This window comes from Rhododendron vialii, chromosome 12a (genome assembly GCF_030253575.1).
Source record: "Rhododendron vialii isolate Sample 1 chromosome 12a, ASM3025357v1".
NCBI lineage: Eukaryota > Viridiplantae > Streptophyta > Magnoliopsida > Ericales > Ericaceae > Rhododendron > Rhododendron vialii.
The window spans coordinates 29,720,037-29,740,950 of record NC_080568.1 but is presented as its reverse complement, the minus strand read 5'-3'; the positions used below and the strand labels follow the sequence as shown (position 1 = coordinate 29,740,950).

Below are 20,914 nucleotides of genomic sequence, written 5' to 3'. Positions count from 1 at the left end.
TTCAGCTCCTATGTTCTGTAATCTCTTACTCGTCTTCCTTCTTTTGGCTCTTAAATGATAATTCATGTTTGAAGCTTCCTTTTTTTTGCTCTTAAATAATGATTCATGTTTGGAGCTTCCTTTTCATGTAGCTACTAGCTACCGAACTTACTGTGTTTTCAAATGGGAAGGCAGCATAATGTGTTGTGGAAAACTGGAAATCAAAGAGACAACTTAACCATGAGCGGATAAAAAAAAAAAAAAAAAACTTAACCATGAAAATTTAGACACTTGGTTTCTCGTTGCTATTCCACTATTATGGCCCTATGGGCTGTTGATTTGTTCCCTTGCAATCTCGACAAACTCTGTGCTAGGCTTCGATATTTCATATAGACCACTAAACCTCCCGTAGCTGTATTAGGCTGCTAGCATACATCGTGATTTGTCATGAATGATGCCTCCAAGACCTTTGCTAATAAAGCAAATTATCTCCTACTGTTGAGGTGCCAGTTAATCTATTCACCAGGCCAACCTGAAAACTTCGTATTTCTCATCTAGAGTCTTGGTTTCATGATAGACATTGTGATAGCGGAAAGTGTGGTAATTTTCCTCACTTGGACTTAGTATAGTAGAAAATCAAAGACCTACTTATTAGCCACTAGAAGCTAGTGCTAATCTTTTTGTTTATCGATCATGAATTGTTGTTTCAGACAACAATTCCCATCAGAAGTGCCCCCATTATTAAGATGGCTATAATAGCTGTTGTCGCTATATATATATATATATACATATATATATATATATATATATATATATATATATATATATGTATTCACAAATTATCAAGTGAGGGATCCCTCATTTTTTTAAAATGAGGGACTTTCATTTCCCGATCAAATTTTGAAAATCCGAACCGTTCAATGTGTGCAGAACGTGATTTTAAGGGTCCCCGCGAGAAATCAGCAAAAAAAATGACCGGGAAGGGCTTCATCCGAGCAGTTTTTTTTGAACCGTTCAATGAAAACTGCTCGGATGAAGCCCTTCCCGGTCTTTTTTTTTGCTGATTTCTCGCGGGGACCCTTAAAATCACGTTCTGATCACTTTGAGCGGCTCGGATCATCGAAATTCAATCGGGAAGGAAAGTCCCGCATTTTAAAAAAGTAAGGGATCCCTCACCGGAACCTGACTGTATATGTATTATTGATAAGTATCTTCTGACACATTGTGCTTTCTATAGAAGATACTGTTTTACATCAAACCCTAGAATGATATGAAATAAGCAAATTCATAATAGGAGACAATCATGTCAGCAATTTCCACCAAGCAAATTGGATGCATATTATGTAACGAAAGTAGCTTGATGAATAGATGTAGTATTTGACTGAAATCTTGCTGAATACACTTAGATTCAATAGGAGACACGAAGAAATATATCCAAATGACATTCGAATTAACAAAACGGTAAATGCGTTTAACTGACATAAACTTCTACTACAACCACGTATGGGTCGCCACCCTATGCTAGAGTTTCCTTGGAGGAGAAACTGTTCTTCTCGAACAGTTCTCATTCATCACATGCATCATTATTCTTTGGGCAAATTTTCATAGTCGTCTCTCTAGTTTTACGGCTGTCTCAATTTTGTCCCTATAGTTTCAATTGTCTCAATTTTGTCCTCGTAGTTTGTTTTACGTTCCAAATTGGTAAAATCATTAACACCGTTAATGAAACTAACGGAAAAATATGATTAAAAAATTAAGTGCTTCAATTTTCAATCCAGTTGAACTGGTGCGAAAATCTTATTTTTTTGATCATTTTATCCTCGATGGTCGTAATGAATTTTTGGTTCTAAGGCCTTTCAATGAGCACCCGAAGACTCCTTATTTAGTTTCAGGGCTCTCTTAAGGTGCTCGCCTTAGAGCTAAAAATCCATTATGACCATCTAAGATAAAATGATCAGAAAAATAAGATCTTCACACTGGTTCAAACGGATTGAAAATTGGAATACTTAACTTTTTAACTATATTTTTTAATATATAAACGGTGTAAAACATTAAGTGTTCCAATTTTCAATCCATTTGAATCAGTGCGAAGATCTTATTTTTTCGATTATTTTATCTTAAATGGTCATAATGGATTTTTGGCTCTAAGGCCTTTCAATGAGTACCCTAAGAGAGCTCTGAAACTAAATAAGGAGTCTTCGGGTGCTCGCTGAAAGGTTTTAGAGCCAAAAATTCATTACGACAATCTATGATAAAATGATAAAAAAAATAAGACGCATCGATTCAACCGAATTGAAAATTGGAGCACTTAATTTTTTAATCATATTTTTCCGTTAGTTTCATTAATGGTGCTAACGATTTTACCGATTCGGAACGTAAAACAAACTACAGGAACGAAATTGAGACAATTGAAACTAGAGGAACAAAATTGAGACAACCGTAGAACTAGAAGGACGACTACGAAAATTTGCCCTTATTCTTTAATACATTCAAATGTGATACGTTGGCGGCACGCTTAGTACGTGATCTGAGCTAACATGCACCTCACATCCTTGCTATTAGGCCTCTCTTTTGGATCGTCATGAGTGCAATAGCAAGCAATCTTTAGCATTAGTAGCATCTCTTCCTCTTGTCCATTTCCCATCAGCTTCGGATGAATTGCTCTGTTCGGATCCTCAGAAGTCATGACATTTCTCATCCACTTCACCAAACTCATTTCGACTGTGTCTTGAAAGAAGTTATCAGATGGTAGCCTTCCGATCACCAAAGTACCCAGCACCACCCCAAAGCTGTATATATCACACTTGTCTGTGAACTTCATTGTCAGGCGGTACTCCGGAGCAATGTACCCCAAAGTTCCGGCAACATTGGAATTCGTCACGGGCGTATCTTGATCCGGCATCACCTTTGCGAGCCCGAAATCAGCAATCCGAGCTTCCATGTCATCGTCGAGAAGGACATTCGCCGGTTTGAGATCTCTGTGGATTATGCGCGGACTATGGTTCATGTGGAGGTACTCGAGCCCAGCTGCCACTCCCAGCGCGATCTTGTGCCGTGCCAACCAATCCAACTCTCTGGTCCCTTGCGAAACCTGATTAAGGATATCCTGTAAACTTCCGTTCTTCATGAACTCATACACGAGATAGTGGCAGTCAGGGCGCGGCACGTGGGCCAAGAGAGAGAGAAGGTTCCGGTGCCGAATCTGGCCCACGGTCTGAATCTCTGACCGGATTTGGCGCATCTTGTTGTTTAGAAGCTTACTATCTTCTTCCGTCAACTCTGCCGCATCCATGGGCGGTTGAATTATCTTCTTTATGGCTATCATTTTCCCGTTGCTTCCTGGTAGCTCTGCCTTGTATACTTCTCCGCAACCTCCTCTTCCAATGAGTTCGAGTGACGCCAGTCCGTCTTTTTTCTTCAAGAAATCCAAGTTCTCTGTTTTTTTGATTATCGAACTGAAGATCGCTGGATCAATTTTCTTTCCCATGAAATCATCTACCTTTATTTTTTTCCACTTGATGTCAGCACCTTTAGCTAGAAATTCAATAGCCTTCTGAAACACCTTGCTTACGTTTCCCTTAGACCTATTCCGGTTTTTGGTGTTCTCACCAAACAGCTCGTTCACAGCCCTCTCTGAAGCCAATGCGTACTCAAGTCTCACCACCACATCTGCCATTGTAGGCCGTCTCTTTGGACGACTATCTAAGCAATCATTAGCAACTTCAGCAAACACCTTCAGGCAATGTGCCGAGATTTGGTTCCTCAAACTGGGGTCAGTAAGTTGATCAAGTTTGTTCTCTATGATGCACTGTTTAGCCCATAGGACAAGACTACGTTGCTCCTCATCGACCCGCATATCAACTGCTGGTCTCCCACAAAGCATTTCCAACATCACAACACCAAAGGCATACACATCTGTTTTCTTAGTTAGCCTACGGGTCATGTAATACTCGGGATCCAGATACCCCCATGTGCCTTTTACATCTGTGCTAACGTATGTGTGGGAATGGCTTGTGGAGCCAACTTTACACAATCCAAAATCTGAAATCTTAGCTATCCAGTCCTTGTCCAATAGAATGTTTGTGGTCTTTACATCTCGATGTATTATACCGTGCTGAATACCTGTATGGAGGTAATCCAATCCACGAGCAGCACCTACACAAATGTTGAGCCTTTGCTCCCATGACGTATAGCCAACCATAACATTACCCTTGGTTTTTGTATTGTAAAGATGATCAGCAAGTGTACCATGCTCCATAAACTCATAAACAAGGATCATCTCATTGTGTTCATCGCAATAGCCTAAAAGACTAACGAGATGCATGTGTCGAAGCTTGGAAAGCATCTCGATTTCTGTCCAAAACTCTTTTGCCCCTTGAGACTTCAAATTACACCGCTTTAAGGCAACCGTTGTTGCGTCATCATCAATAAGCGCTTTGTAGACCTTACCAAATCCACCACGTCCAATGACAAATTCATCATCGAAGTTATTGGTCACTGACATGAGCTCAGCAAGTGAGAAACGGCGACACAACCCCTCCGATGTCGACGAAGAGAGATTTCTCTCCGCACTATTTTCACCTAAGCTACGCAATTGGTAAACAATGACATTCAACACAGTGAGTACAATTACTACACCTGTTGCAATGGCATTTCCTCCGGAAGCAAAGACTAGCTTCTTGGGCTTTGGAGATGTCGAAGCACGTTCAAGCGACACCGGGTTCACCCCAGCAAGATTTTTGTCGGGGTTGCTCAACTTGAATACCTCTAACCCCTTTACAGTTGCATCCATTGGTTCCGTCCATTCATGATTGTGAGGGCGCAGCGCTATGCGCAAGTCACGCTTGCCCTCCATCCTTTCTCCATCCATAATCACCACATAGTCCTTAAACACAGCCACCCCATTTCCGCCGCTCCAATGGATAAGGTCACCTTTGGCCTCAACAACCTGTTCATTAACAAAGATACTAAACTCCATCCTTCCACTCTCTTTTATCTCATATTCAAGCTCACAGAAATGCAACCTAAGCAGGTACCGAAATCCCAAATCCACAGGTAATCTCCACGTGAAATTTGATTCGGTCTTGTTCGCATGCTTGCCTGGAATCAGTGACCAAGATGTTTGATACACTTTCTGAGGAGCAGTGTACGGTGGTACGCTCGTGTATTTGATTCGAATTGTGGTAGTAACTGGCTTGACACATGATTTTTCTAACAGATAATTTGAGTCCTCATTCCAATCCCTAAACATACCCCTATCTTCTATGGGCGAAATGGAGCTTCCGCCAACGTTTAACCGGTGTACCTTCTCCAGAGCAATGCTCTTATCTAGGGTAAACGGGTCGCTCTTCCCAACAATCTGTGCCGCTGGATTACCCTCTCGAGTATGATAAAGTGCAGCTGGCATTGAGATTATTTCAATCCCATTGACAAAAGCATATACCTCATCAGAATTACAAATTCGTGACGGGGAGAACGTTATGATTAACGGTTGATCTTCGTCCATGTCCAAATAATACTCTTTAACAAGAGAGGTTAAGCCTAACGCATCAACAGTAAGGGCAGCACTAAAGTTGCTAAGAAGGGTATAACGACCAGCCTTCACAGTAAAAAAGGCCTTGGACCTTTTGAAACCACCCAGGTACAAAGCCGGATAGAAATGAAGACGTATAAGTTTCTGACCTGGAGTGACACGGAATGTATAGGTGAATGGCCAACGGGAGAGCCGGGCGGTCCTGTAAGGGATTGGATCGTAGGGAAGGGGTTGGTCAGTCGCTTTTGAGCTGATCAATTTGCCCTTTGAACCATGTAATGAAGTGATGTAATTGGAACCGATATCTCCGGTCCATTTCCGGGTATCTTCTGCAGTTGAGTCGCCGGAGGAGCCGCAGTTGACGGCAATGGGATCAAGCTGTTGGGAATAAAGGCCAGGGGAGTTGATGGCTAGTGTTAAAGTACTTTGATGGAGGAAGAAGTAAAGAGGGAGTGCAATTGAGAGTAGATAAGGAAACATTTGTTTTTTTTTTGGTGTTTGTGCGTGTGATGTGAACTGGAACTATTGAGAGAGTTTGGGAATGAACACAGTGAAGGAGAGAGGAGGAGATTGCTGATGAAAAAAGTTGAACTATTTCGAGGGTGGGTAAGGAAGACGAAGACTTGGTCAGTCAATTCACTAAGTCAAGGACAACAGTTCTGCTCCAGACATTTCGTGGAACATGTTAAAAGGCACCCAAGCCAGACCTCTTGTTCCTTGTTTTGTACTGTATAAGACATTTCGTTGAAGTATCTCGTCGCTGTTTTTTCTTTCAAAAAAAAAAAATTTTCTTCATGGAATCGGATCCTCCGTTGTCCATCCATGGGCTCTTCCCGAGTTCATTTCGGTAACAGTTTAACTTTTAAAACTCGTTGAGAGCACTAACCACATCAAAAAATCATGTTATTGGGTATCAATTGATATGGTTTCTTAAGTATAAGATATTTCCCTTTTGAATTTGTTAACTCGTGCCAATAAATGAATGTATAGTGCAGTGGGCTTTTCCCGGGTTCATTTTAGTAACATTTTAGTTTTTAAAACTCGTTGAGAGCACTAACCACATCAAAAGTCACACTGACAGCTATAGGTTTAGTTTTTAAACCTTCTAGCATGAACAAAACAAAAAAGAACATCTAAGGTTTTTTTTTATTTTGGTCAAAACGGTAGGATAGATCCATTGACAGCTATAGGAAACAGTACAACATGAAGGCAAGCATCCCCACAAAGGGAGATACAACCAAAGGGGGAGAAAGAAGCCAAGAAGGCATCCCACACCCACACTGCATTCTGGGCAGCAACCTAAGCCACAGAATAGCCACAATACCTGAAAACTCAAAATTACTAAGGCCCAAGTCCAAGTAAGCCCAAGTTCAAATTTTCACCCAAAAAAATAGGAGGTCCAAGGCCAGGCCCAGCCCACAGCACCGCTGTTCTGAGCCCAGTTAAGCCCGTGTGGTAAATGGGTCGAGGCCCATAGAGCGTGCACGCTCTCTTTCGAAAAATTTGGGTGCCCCAAAGCTAGGGAATTATATTCTCATCAAACATCACTATTCCAAGTAATGTGGGATAGACAACTTCTATCACAACTTCACATTGAAAATGTCCAACTTTGATTGACAATTTCTCATTCAATCCGCAGTGGATTTTGTTCATTTCTTTTGTGGATTAATACTCTAACATAAGAGATTATAAATCCACTTGGACCCACCTCTCAAGGTGTCCAAGTCCCACTTAATTTTGGCTCAAAGTCACCCAAAAATTATTGTGTACAAAACTCATTTTTCCAACAAGCGCCGCTTCCTCCCAAGAGAATCCCTAGGTGCTGAAGTTGTAGAGAGAAGGAGGAGCTCTCGAAAAAAGAGTTTTTGGTCGTCCTCTGTGGGTTAGGTACACAATATGTGTACTAAGTTGGTAAATATATATATATCTTTTTTTTATCGGCAAAAGATTTTATTAAAACTCGACAAAGGGTACATCGAGGCGATCAACTCTAGATACAAGGAAGACTTGAACCATAGAAAAAAAAAAAAAAACATCCAACCAAAGATTGAATAAAAGCCCAAGGAGATGAATGGACACTTCCATTGTCTCTTACGAACAACTCCCACCCAGTAACAGCATCAAGAGTCCAAAGAATCAGCAAGATCCAAAACCAATAGCAGCTAGTAACAGAGAGAATCAGAGGTTGAGCACGTTTTCGGTTGAGAGCATTTACATCATCAGCATTAGTATGGCGTCAACGCAAAAGAGTATACACAAGGCAGCATCAGCAACAGTAGAAATCACCCATTTGGAGCCATAATATTAATCTCCAAATCCTCATGTATGTGAGATGCAACACCAAAAAGCAGAGCTAGGGGCATGGCAGGTAAGATACCATGACCAGACCAAATCCATGACAAATAGAATCAGCAGAAGCAAGGTAATTCCAGTATGAATGATCTGTTGGGTTGAGACCCCGACCCCGATTCACACCTCCAAGCACAAGCACGAAAATAAACCAAGCACAAACGAGAGATATCCGAGGCAAACTCCACTATGTATAAATCACATATACAAGTATGAAAAATCTCACCGGAATAGCCACAATCCGGCTTCCCCACTCCTCTCTCTCTCTCCCTCACTCCGGTGCTCTCCGACAGTCTCTCCGGGCGTCTCCGAGGAGCACCACTCCTCCCGAAGGAGGAGCCCTCACCGCTCAACTCTCCCTCACCCTCTCTGTCTCAGCACACACACACTCACTGCCAAAGGCAGTCAATACAAGGGAAAGGGGACCAAGGGGTTTTATCCCCTACAACACACACCCACACCACTTGGGTGTATCCCAACATGATCATAGCAGAGGAGAACCAGACAGAGCCATCTTCTTTTTTGTGGTTACAAGACAGAGCCGTCTTTAGTCATGGCAGAAATATACCAAAGACTTGACTGTTAGGTATATCAGCAAACAAGCAGCGATCCAAAGACAGACCAAATACCCACACACCAACCCACCAGACTTACAGACTCAAATGGCCAGCAACAGACAGCTCAATCAAGGAAAAAGAAAGTTACAAGCTTCCACTACAATCTCACAGTTTTACCTTTCGAATCCCATCAGGAAATAGCTTAAACTCCTCCACCGAATAGATTTATAGCCACTCTTGTCTAGATCAAATCTACCACTTTGTAAATCTCAGTAGTTGCATTGTTGAAAATGTAATCATTCCTAGTCAGCCAAATGGTCCATGTTGTTGCGGAAAAACTAGCTTCCCAACAGTGTTTTTCCAAATTTCCGAACTTGTTATCCATCCACCAAACTGCCATATCCTTCAACTATGGTGCACCCACCTCAGAATCAGAGACCAAACTTCCCATGAAAAATGACAATGTAGCAACCAATGATCCGGTGTTTCCAGCTCCAAAGAACAAAAGGGGCAAAACATCTCTTGAGACCCCTGGATAATACTTCTGATATGCATGCCCATTTAAAAATCCTTAAGCTCCTATGCTCTGTAATCTCTTACTCGTCTTCCTTCTTTTGGCTCTTAAATGATGATTCATGTTTGAAACTTCCTTTTTTTTTTTGGGCTCTTAAATAATGATTCATGTTTGAAGCTTCCTTTTAATGTAGTTACCGACTTACTGTGTTTTCAAATGGGAAGGCAGCATAATGTGTCATGGAAATCAAAGAGACATACAATAACCATGAAAATTCTTTTAAACCAGACACTGATTTCTCATTGCTATTCCACTATTATGGGCTGTTGATTTGTTCTCTTGCAATCTCGACAAACTCTGTGCGAGGCTTCGATATTTCATATAGACCACTAAACCTCCCGTAGCTGTATTAGGCTGCTAGCATACATCGTGATTTGTCATGAATGATGCCTCCATGACCTTTGTTAATAAAGCGAATTATGTCCTACTGTTGAGGTGCCAGTTAATCTATTCACCAGGCCAACCTGAAAACCTTTGTATTTCTCATCTAGAATCTTGGTTTCGTGATAGATATTGTGATAGTGGAAAGTGTGGTAATTTTCCTCACTTGGGACTTAGTTTGGTAGAAAATCAAAGGCCTACTTATTAGCCACCGGAAGCTAGTGCTAATCATTTTGGTTATCGATCATGAATTGTTGTTTTAGACCAATTCTTCCTCTCCTTTATGCTGCTTGGGTCAACAAGTCTTTCCACTACTTCCCCTCATTCCCATCAGAAGTGCCCCCATTATTAAGATGGCTATAATAGCTATTGTCGCTATATAAATGTATTATTGATAAGTATCTTCTGACGCATTGTGCTCTTGAGAAGAAGATACTGTTTTACATCAAACCTTAGGATGATATGAAATAAGCAAATTCATAATAGGAGACAATCATGTCAGTAATTTCCACCGAGCAAATTGGATGCATATTATGTGACGAAAATAGCTTGATGAATAGATGTAGTACTTGACTGAAATCTTGCTGTATACACTTAGATTCAATAGGAGACGACATGAAGAAAATAGAGCCAAACTACATTCGAATAACAAAACGATACAAGCGTTTAACTGACACAAACTTCTACTACAACTACGTATGGGTCGCCACCCTATGCTAGAGTTTCTTAGTGGAGAAACTGTTCTTCTCGAACAGTTCTCATTCATCGCATGCATCATTATTCTTTAATAGATTCACATATGATATGTTGGCGGCACGCTTAGTGCGTGATCTGTGCTAACATGCACCTCACATCCTTGCTATTAGGCCTCTGTTTTGGATCGTCAAGAGTGCAAAAGCAAGCAATCTTTAGCACTAGGAGCATCTTTTCCTCATGTCCATTTCCCATCAGCTTCGGATCAATTGCTCTATTCGGATTCTCAGAAGTCATGACATTTGTCATCCACTTCACCAAACTCCTTTCGGCTGTGTCTTGAAAGAAGTTATCAGATGGTAGCCTTCTGATCACCAAAACACCCAGCAACACCCCAAAGCTGTATATATCACACTTGTCTGTGAACTTCATTGTCTGGTGGTACTCCGGAGCAATGTACCCCAAAGTTCCCGCAACATTGGAAGTCGTCACGTGAGTATCGTGATCCGGGACTGCCTTTGCGAGCCCGAAATCAGCAATCCGAGCTTCCATGTCATCGTCGAGAAGGACTTTTGCTGGGTTGAGACCTCTGTGGATTATGCGCGGCTTAATGTACATGTGGAGGTACTCGAGCCCGGCTGCCACTCCCTGCGCGATCTTGTGCCGTGCTAACCAATCCAACTCTCTGGTCCCTTGCGAAACCTGATTCAGAATATCCTCCAAACTTCCGTTCTTCATGAACTCGTACACGAGGCAGTGGCCGTTGGGGCATGGCACGTGGGCCAAGAGAGGAATAAGGTTCCGGTGCCAAATTTGGCCCATGATCTGAATCTCTGATCGGATTCGCTGCATTTTCCAATCGTTTGGCCTACGGTCTGAATAACATACTACCGTTATCTTCTTTATGGCTATTATTTTCCCGTTGCTTCCTGGAAGCTCTGCCTTGTATACTTCTCCGCTAACTCCTCTTCCGATGAGTTCGAGCGACTCCAGTCCTTCTTCTTTCTCCAAGAAAGCCAAGTTCTCGGCTTTTATGATATTCGAGCGCTGAACACTTAGTCTCAAATCTTCAGGGAGTTGGTGATGCCTTATCCTGTCTTCAGTGTCTCTTCGGTTAAGTATCCCTTCCGATTGTGAATTTGCCTGCATAGAGATAAAAAGAGCGTAACATTCGCAAAAAAATACTCCCTCCATCCGGATTTAATTGTTCCTAGTTCTATTCTAACCGGCTAAAAAACGGGTTATATCTTTGAATTAATAATGAATTTCATATCGAATATGGATCTTGTTTGATAGATCTCGATTAGTTCTATAATACAATATTTTCGAAATCACATAAAACATTATAAATCGGAAGATATAATCGATTGAAAAATGACATGAACTCCAAAAAAAGACTATTAAATCCGGATGAAGGGAGTATGCGTTAACAAACACTGAGAAAAGGCGTAAGGTTTGCTTTCTCATGAAATCATCTACCTTTCTTTTTTTCCACTTGATGTCAGCACCTTTAGCTAGAAATTCAATAGCCTTCTGAAAAACCTTGCTTACGTTTCCCTTTGACCTATTCCCGCCTTTGGTGTTCTCACCAAACTGCTCGTTCACAGCCCTCTCTGAAGCCAATGCGTACTCAAGTCTCACCACCACATCTGCCATTGTAGGCCGTCCCTTTGGACGACTATCTAAGCAATTATTAGCAACTTCAGCAAATACCTTCAGGCAATGTGCCGAGATTTGGTCCCTCAAACTGGGGTCAGTAAGTTGATCGAGTTTGTTCTCTTTAATGCACTGTTTAGCCCATAGGGCAAGACTATGTTGCTCCTCATCGACCCGCATATCAACTGCTGGTCTCCCACAAAGCATTTCCAACATCACGACACCAAAGGCATACACATCTGATTTCTTAGTTAGCCTACGGGTCATGTAATACTCAGGATCCAGATACCCCCTTGTGCCTTTTACATCTGTGCTAACGTACGTGTGGGAATGGCTTGTGGAGCCCACTTTACACAACCCAAAATCTGAAATCTTAGCTATCCAGTACTTGTCCAATAGAATGTTTGTGGTCTTCACATCTCGATGTATTATACCGTGCTGAATACCTGTATGGAGGTAATCCAATCCACGAGCAGCACCTACACAAATGTTGAGCCTTTGCTCCCATGACATATAGCCAACCATACCATTACCCTTGGTTTTTGTATTGTAGAGATGATCAGCAAGGGTACCATGCTCCATAAACTCATAAACAAGGATCATCTCATTGCGTTCATCGCAATAGCCTAAAAGACTTACGAGATGCGTGTGTCGATGCTTGGAAAGCATCTCGATTTCTGTCCAAAACTCTTTTGCCCCTTGAGACTTCAAATTACACCGCTTTAAGGCAACCATTGTTGCGTCATCATCAATAAGCGCTTTGTAGACCTTACCAAATCCACCACGTCCAATGACAAACTCATCATCGAAGTTATTGGTCACTGACATGAGCTCAGCAAGTGAGAAACGGCGACACAACCCCTCCGATGTCGACGAAGAGAGATTTCTCTCCGCACTATTTTCACCTAAGCTACGCAATTGGTAAACAATGACATTCAACACAGTGAGTACAATTACTACACCTGTTGCGATGGCATTTCCTCCAGAAGCAAAGACTAACTTCTTGGGCTTTGGAGATGTCGAAGCACGTTCAAGCGACACCGGGTTCACCCCAGCAAGATTTTTGTCGGGGTTACTCAACTTGAATACCTCTAACCCCTTTACAGTTGCATCAATTGGTTCCGTCCATTCATGATTGTGAGGGCGCAGCGCTATGAGCAAGTCACGCTTGCCCTCCATCCTTTCTCCATCCATAATCACCACATAGTCCTTAAACACAGCCACCCCACTTCCGCCGCTCCAATGGATAAGGTCAACTTTGGCCTCAACAACGTGTTCATTAACAAAGATACTAAACTCCATCCTTCCACTCTCTTTTATCTCATATTCAAGCTCACAGAAATGCAACCTAAGCAGGTACCGAAATCCCAAATCCACAGGTAATCTCCACGTGAAATTTGATTCGGTCTTGTTCGCATGCTTGCCTGGAATCAGTGACCAAGATGTTTGATACACTTTCTGAGGAGCAGTGTACGGTGGTACGCTCGTGTATTTGATTCGAATTGTGGTAGTAACTGGCTTGACACATGATTTTTCTAACAGATAATTTGAGTCCTCATTCCAATCCCTAAACATACCCCTATCTTCTATGGGCGAAATGGAGCTTCCGCCAACGTTTAACCGGTGTACCTTCTCCAGAGCAATGCTTTTATCTAGGGTAAACCGGTCGCTCTTCCCAACAATCTGTGCCGCTGGATTACCCTCTCGAGTATGATAAAGTGCAGCTGGCATTGAGATTATTTCAATCCCATTGACAAAAGCATATACCTCTTCAGAATTACCAATTCGTGACGGGGAGAACGTTATGATTAACGGTTGATCTTCGTCCACGTCCAAATAATACTCTTTAACAAGAGAGGTTAAGCCTAATGCATCAACAGTAAGGGCAGCACTAAAGTTGCTAAGAAGGGTATAACGACCAGCCTTCACAGTAAAAAAGGCCTTGGACCTTTTGAAACCACCCAGGTACAAAGCCGGATAGAAATGAAGACGTATAAGTTTCTGACCTGGAGTGACGCGGAATGTATAGGTGAATGGCCAACGGGAGAGCCGGGCGGTCCTGTAAGGGATTGGATCGTAGGGAAGGGGTTGGTCAGTGGCTTTTGAGCTGATCAATTTGCCCTTTGAACCATGTAATGAAGTGATGTAATTGGAACCGGTATCTCCGGTCCATTTCCGGGTATCTTCTGCAGTTGAGTCCCCGGAGGAGCCGCAGTTGACGACAACGTGATCAAGCTGTTGGGAATAAAGGCCAGGGGAGTTGATGGCTAGTGTAAAGTACTTTGATGGAGGAAGAAGTAAAGAGGGAGTGCAATTGAGAGTAGATAAGGAAACATTTGTTTTTTTTTTTGTGTTTGTGCGTGTGATGTGAACTGGAACTGTTGAGAGAGTTTGGGAATGATCACAGTGAAGGAGAGAGGAGGAGATTGCTGATGAAAAAAGTTGAACTATTTCGAGGGGGGGTAAGGAAGACGAAGACTTGGTCAGTCAAATCACTAAGTCAAGGACATCAGTTCTGCTCCAGACATTTCGTGGAACATGATTTAAAAGGCACCCAAGCCAGACCTCTTGTTCCTTGTTTTGTACTGTACAAGACATTTCGTTGAAGTATCTCGTCGCTGTTTTTTTCTTTCAAAAAAAAAAAATTTTCTTGATGGAATGGGATCCTCCATTGTCCATCCATGGGCTCTTCCTGAATTCATTTCGGTAACAGTTTAGTTTTTAAAACTCGTTGAGAGCACTAACCACATCAAAAAGTCATGTTATTGGGTATCAATTGATATGGTTTTTGAAGTATAAGATATTTCCCTTTTGAATTTGTTAACTCGTGCCAATAAATTGATTTTTGTGCCGTGGGCTCTTCCCGGGTTCATTTCAGTAACAGTTTAGCTTTTAAAACTCGTTGAGAGCACTAACCACATCAAAAGTCACACTGACAGCTATAGGAAACAGTACAAAACAAAAGAGAACAAAACGGTAGGATAGATCCATTGACAGCTATAGGTTTAGTTTTTAAACCTTCTAGCATGAACAAAACAAAAAAGAACATCTAAGGTTTTTTTTATTTTGGTCAAAACGGTAGGATAGATCCATTGACAGCTATAGGAAACAGTACAACATGAAGGCAAGCATCCCCACAAAGGGAGATACAACCAAAGGGGGAGAAAGAAGCCAAGAAGGCATCCCACACTGCATTCTGGGCAGCAACCTAAGCCACAGAATAACCACAATACCTGAAAACTCAAAATTACTAAGGCCCAAGTCCAAGTAAGCCCAAGTTCAAATTTTCCCCAAAAAAAATAGGAGGTCCAAGGCCAGGCCCAGCCCACAGCCCCGCTGTCCTGAGCCCAGTTAAGCCCGTGTGGTAAATGGGTCGAGGCCCATAGAGAGTGCACGCTCTCTTTCGAAAAATTTGGATACCCCAAAGCTAGGGAATTATATTCTCATCAAACATCACTATTCCAAGCAATGTGGGATAGACAACTTCTATCACAACTTCACATTGAAAATGTCCAACTTTGATTGACAATTTCTCATTCAATCCGCAGTGGATTTGTTCATTTCTTTTGTGGATTAATACCCTAACATAATAGATTATAAATCCACTTGGACCCACCTCTCAAGGTGTCCAGGTCCCACTTAATTTTTGGCTCAAAGTCACCCAAAAATTGTTGTGTACAAAAGTCATTTTTCCAACAGGCGCCGCCTCCTCCCAAGAGAAACCCTAGGTGCTGAAGTTGTAGAGAGAAAGAAGAGAGAAGGAGGAGCTCTCTAAAAAAGAGTTTTCGGTCGTCCTCTGTGGGTTAGGTACACAATATGTGTACTAAGTTGGTAAATTTTGGTTTTTTTTTTTATTGGCAAAAGATTTTATTAGAACTCGACAAAGGGTATATCGAGGCGACCAACCCTAGATACAAAGAAGACTTGGACCATAGAGAAGGCCAGAAAAAAAAAAAATCCAACCAAAGATTGAATAAAAGCCCAAGGAGATGAATGGACACTTCCATTGTCTCTTATGAACAACTCCCATCCAGTAACAGCATCAAGAGTCCAAAGAATCAGCAAGATCCAAAACCAATAGCAACTAGTAACAGAGAGAATCAGAGGTTGAGCACGTTTCCAGTTGAGAGCATTTACATCATCAGCATTAGTATGGCGTCAACGCAAAAGAGTATACACAAGGCAGCATCAGCAACAGCAGAAATCACCCATTTGGAGCCATAATATTAATCTCCAAATCCTCATGTATGTAAGATGCAACTCCAAAAAGCAGAGCTAGGGGCATGGGAGGTAAGATACCATGACCAGACCAAATCCATGACAAATAGAATCAGCAGAAGCAAGGCAATTCCAGTATGAATGATCTGTTGGGTCGAGACCCCGACCCCGATTCACACCTCCAAGCACAAGCACGAAAATAAACCAAGCACAAACGAGAGATATCCGAGGCAAACTCCACTATGTATAAATCACATATACAAGTATGAAAAACCTCACCGGGATAGCCACAATCCGGCTTCCCCACTCCTCTCTCTCTCCCTCACTCCGGTGCTCTCCGACAGTCTCTCCTGGCGTCTCCGAGGAGCACCACTCCTCCCGAAGGAGGAGCCCTCACCGCTCAACTCTCCCTCACCCTCTCTGTCTCAGCACACACACACTCACTGCCAAAGGCAGTCAATACAAGGGAAAGGGGACCAAGGGGTTTTATCCCCTACAACACACACCCATGCCACTTGGGTGTATCCCAACATGATCATAGCAGAGGAGAACCAGACAGAGCCATCTTCTTTTTTGTGGTTACAAGACAGAGCCGTCTTTAGTCATGGCAGAAATATACCAAAGACTTGACTGTTAGGTATATCAGCAAACAAGCAGCGATCCAAAGACAGACCAAATACCCACACACCAACCCACCAGACTTACAGACTCAAATGACCAGCAACAGACAGCTCAATCAAGGAAAAAGAAAGTTACAAGCTTCCAGTACAATCTCACAGTTTTACCTTTCGAATCCCATCAGGAAATAGCTTAAACTCCTCCACCGAATAGATTTATAGCCACTCTTGTCTAGATCAAATCTACCACTTTGTAAATCTCAGTAGTTGCAATGTTGAAAATGTAATCATTCCTAGTCAGCCAAATGGTCCGTGTTGTTGCGAAAAAACTAGCTTCCCAACAGTGTTTTTCCAAAATTCCGAACTTGTTATCCATCCACCAAACTGCCATATCCTTCAACTATGGTGCACCCACCTCAGAATCAGAGACCAAACTTCCCATGAAAAATGACAATGTAGCAACCAATGATCCGGTGTTTCCAGCTCCAAAGAACAAAAGGGACAAAGCATCTCTTGAGACCCCTGAGTAATACTTCTGATATGCCTGCCCATTTAAAAATCCTTCAGCTCCTATGCTCTGTAATCTCTTACTCGTCTTCCTTCTTTTGGCTCTTAAATGATGATTCATGTTTGAAGCTTCCTTTTTTTTTTTTTTTGGCTCTTAAATAATGATTCATGTTTGAAGCTTCCTTTTAATGTAGTTACCGACTTACTGTGTTTTCAAATGGGAAGGCAGCATAATGTGTCGTGGAAATCAAAGAGACATACAATAACCATGAAAATTCTTTTAAACCAGACTCTGATTTCTCATTGCTATTCCACTATTATGGGCTGTTGATTTGTTCTCTTGCAATCTCGACAAACTCTGTGCTAGGCTTCGATATTTCATATAGACCACTAAACCTCCCGTAGCTGTATTAGGCTGCTAGCATACATCATGATTTGTCATGAATGATGCCTCCAAGACCTTTGCTAATAAAGCGAATTATGTCCTACTGTTGAGGTGCCAGTTAATCTATTCACCAGGCCAACCTGAAAACCTTTGTATTTCTCATCTAGAATCTTGGTTTCATGATAGACATAGTGATAATGGAAAGTGTGGTAATTTTCCTCACTTGGGACTTAGTTTAGTAGAAAATCAAAGGCCTACTTATTAGCCACCGGAAGCTAGTGCTAATCATTTTGGTTATCGATCATGAATTGTTGTTTTAGACCAATTCTTCCTCTCCTTTATGCCTCTTGGGTCAACAAGTTTTTCCACTACTTCCCCTCATTCCCATCAGAAGTGCCCCCATTATTAAGATGGCTATAATAGCTATTGTCGCTATATAAATGTATTATCGATAAGTATCTTCTGACGCATTGTGCTCTTGAGAAGAAGATAGTGTTTTACATCAAACCCTAGGATGATATGAAATAAACATATTCATAATAGGAGACAATCATGTCAGTAATTTCCACCGAGCAAATTGGATGCATATTATGTGACGAAAATAGCTTGATGAATAGATGTAGTACTTGACTGAAATCTTGCTGTATACACTTAGATTCAATAGGAGACGACACGAAGAAAATAGAGCCAAACTACATTCGAATAACAAAACGATACAAGCGTTTAACTGACACAAACTTCTACTACAACTACGTATGGGTCGCCACCCTATGCTAGAGTTTCTTAGTGGAGAAACTGTTCTTCTCGAACAGTTCTCATTCATCGCGTGCATCATTATTCTTTAATAGATTCACATGTGATATGTTGGCGGCACGCTTAGTGCGTGATCTGTGCTAACATGCACCTCACATCCTTGCTATTAGGCCTCTGTTTTGGATCGTCAAGAGTGCAAAAGCAAGCAATCTTTAGCACTAGGAGCATCTTTTCCTCGTGTCCATTTCCTATCAGCTTCGGATCAATTGCTCTATTCGGATCCTCAGAAGTCATGATATTTCTCATCCACTTCACCAAACTCATTTCGTCTGTGTTTTGAAAGAAGTTATCAGATGGTAGCCTTCCGATCACCAAAACACCCAGCAACACCCCAAAGCTGTATATATCACACTTGTCTGTGAACTTCATTGTCTGGTGGTACTCCGGAGCAATGTACCCCAAAGTTCCCGCAACATTGGAAGTTGTCACGTGCGTATCATGATCCGGGACTGCCTTTGCAAGCCCGAAATCAGCAATCCGAGCTTCCATGTCATCGTCGAGAAGGACATTCGCCGGTTTGAGATCTCTGTGGATTATGCGCGGACTATGGTTCATGTGGAGGTACTCGAGCCCAGCTGCCACTCCCAGCGCGATCTTGTGCCGTGCTAACCAATCCAACTCTCTGGTCCCTTGCGAAACCTGATTCAGAATATCCTGTAAACTTCCGTTCTTCATGAACTCGTACACGAGGTAGTGACAGTCGGGGCGTGGCACGTGGGCCAAGAGAGAAAGAAGGTTCCGGTGCCGAATCTGGCCCACGGTCTGAATCTCTGACCGGATTTGGCGCATCTTCTTGTTTAGAAGCTTACTATCTTCTTCCGTCAACTCTGCCGCATCCTTGGGCGGTTGAATTATCTTCTTTATGGCTATCATTCTCCCGTTGCTTCCTGGTAGCTCCGCCTTGTATACTTCTCCGCAACCTCCCCTTCCGATGAGTTCGAGTGACGCCAGTCCGTCTTCTTTCTCCAAGAAATCCAAGTACTCTGCTTTTTTGATTATCGGACTGAAGATCGCAGGACCATTTCCCTTCCCTCCGCCGCGAACCCAAATCATCATCAGTTTGAAAAACACCGAAAACAACACCCCGGAAACACCTCCCGCTATAGCGCCGGCAGTGAATCCTAGAATCATTGTCGCCGTTTTCTTCTTCTTTTTCTTGTGTGGATGTGTTGGTGTTGGTGTTGATGTTGATGGCCCAGGTGCTTCAGCAGCTGTTTGATGACTGCCCTCTTCCGGACTAGGCGAAGGGTTCGCGGCTATGGGAAGATTGGAATTCTCGGCGAATACATAGCGCTTCGGAATTGGGTTTTGTTCCATCAGTTCGGCTGAGGAATACTCAACCTTATTTATTTCTAGGATTTGACCTTCGAGAAAACTGTTTCCGGAAACATTAAAGAACCTAAGATTGCGAAAAGATCGCACCGATGACGGTACTTTCCCAGAAAACATGTTGTTTTCGAGGGAAAGTTTTTCCAGGTTGGGAAAATACTTCAAGAAATTCAGGTTCCCGGAGAACTTGTTAAAAGAGAGGTCGAGGATTCGGAGACGAACCAGAGATGATACCTCCGCCGGGACTTCACCGGAAAACTGGTTGTTTTGGAGGTTGAGGATTTCCAGCTTCTTGCAGTCAACAATTTGGTGTGGGACTTGGTCAAGGAGGTGGTTGTTTGGGAGGGAAAGCTCTTTGAGCTCCGACAGCCGTCCTACCCCCGGAGAGAGAAACCCGGTGAGGCGATGAGAGTTCAAGACGATTCGGGTGACTCGGAGCGAGTAAGAATCGTTTGAGATCCTCCACTCACAGAACACTCCGGCGGAGTGACATGGACTTGGAGTATCCCCATGCTGGCCGTCGAAACCCAAGTCTTTTCGAATGACCGAGAGAGCGTCATGATCCGAACGGTCGAGGTTGAGTTTGGCGTGAGCGTGGAGGAGGAGGAGGAGGAGGAGCGAGAAGAGGGAGAGGAGAGAGAGGTGGGTTTTTCCGGCCATTGGCGGGGAGTGGTGGTGCTTGGTGGTGGGAATTGAAAAAATGGTTGGTGGTCAGTTATATAAACTGGGACTGGCTGACTGGCTGTGGAACGTGGGGCTGCGGACCAAACTGTACTCCAGGTGGGACCGTTTGGAGCCAAATTTTCTTTTCCACGTTCTGGGTCAAGATTTTAATATTATTCTGCCTTAGACATTTTTTTATTTTTGGTCAATTTTTTATCCTTTTCATTTTTTGCCCAGTTTAGGTAGTACAAAAATGTGGACCGTAGAACTAATAGTTTACTAAAACATCAATTCCTCTAGTCTGAGATAGTAAATTTTTTTCCCAGAAATTGGAAAGAGAGAGGAATCTCATTTTGTAAGTATATACGCGACAGTGCTAGAAAATGGGAAATAAATAAAGGCCTTATCTATGTTTGAGTTGTAAATTTCACATAAGGGCAAACACAGCAGTTCCAGATGCCCAGATTCTTGGAACCTGCATAACAGTGTTTGGAATTTTAGAAGCTTCTGAAAAGTTTTTGAGTGTTGATTACTGTAATGGCTCGTTTTGCAGGCCGATAAAGAATAGTGGATAAGATATGGATTTGTTATTAGGGGGAATAAGGTTGTTTTTTTTTTTTTATTTTTTTATAATTTAGGTGTTCAGATCGGCTTTTGCGT

General features: G+C 42.4%; 3 protein-coding genes across 3 annotated transcripts; all 3 read right to left on the bottom strand.

Moving 5' to 3' along the window:
* Nucleotides 1-1,355: 1,355 nt before the first annotated feature.
* LOC131309645 (receptor-like protein kinase FERONIA) lies at nt 1,356-17,185 on the bottom strand. Its single transcript, XM_058336252.1, has 7 exons — nt 16,973-17,185; nt 16,356-16,433; nt 16,022-16,180; nt 14,838-14,930; nt 11,546-14,200; nt 10,094-11,209; nt 1,356-1,505 (listed from the first exon to the last, which is right to left on the bottom strand). Exons 1-6 carry the CDS (start codon nt 17,183-17,185, stop codon nt 10,193-10,195), a joined length of 4,215 nt encoding a protein of 1,404 aa, XP_058192235.1. The 3' UTR covers nt 1,356-1,505; nt 10,094-10,192.
* LOC131310711 (receptor-like protein kinase FERONIA) lies at nt 2,432-6,229 on the bottom strand. Its single transcript, XM_058337881.1, has one exon. It carries the CDS (start codon nt 5,990-5,992, stop codon nt 2,495-2,497), a length of 3,498 nt encoding a protein of 1,165 aa, XP_058193864.1. The 5' UTR covers nt 5,993-6,229; the 3' UTR covers nt 2,432-2,494.
* An 857-nt stretch (nt 17,186-18,042) lies between the features above and the next one.
* Nucleotides 18,043-20,289, bottom strand: LOC131310712 (leucine-rich repeat receptor-like serine/threonine/tyrosine-protein kinase SOBIR1). The gene has a single exon (XM_058337882.1). It carries the CDS (start codon nt 20,249-20,251, stop codon nt 18,326-18,328), a length of 1,926 nt encoding a protein of 641 aa, XP_058193865.1. The 5' UTR covers nt 20,252-20,289; the 3' UTR covers nt 18,043-18,325.
* Nucleotides 20,290-20,914: the final 625 nt, after the last annotated feature.

Coding starts and splice junctions, on each gene's coding strand:
- LOC131310711 (XM_058337881.1), bottom strand. CDS start 5,992: ATGTTTCCTTATCTACTCTCAATTGCACTCCCTCTTTACTTCTTCCTC.
- LOC131309645 (XM_058336252.1), bottom strand. CDS start 17,185: ATGAATCATCATTTAAGAGCCAAAAGAAGGAAGACGAGTAAGAGATTA. Junction 16,434..16,972: donor GTTTGGTCTCTGATTCTGAG/GTGGGTGCACCA, acceptor TGTGTGTTGTAG/GGGATAAAACCCCTTGGTCC. Junction 14,931..16,021: donor ATGGATTTGGTCTGGTCATG/GTATCTTACCTC, acceptor TCTGTGGCTTAG/GTTGCTGCCCAGAATGCAGT.
- LOC131310712 (XM_058337882.1), bottom strand. CDS start 20,251: ATGGCCGGAAAAACCCACCTCTCTCTCCTCTCCCTCTTCTCGCTCCTC.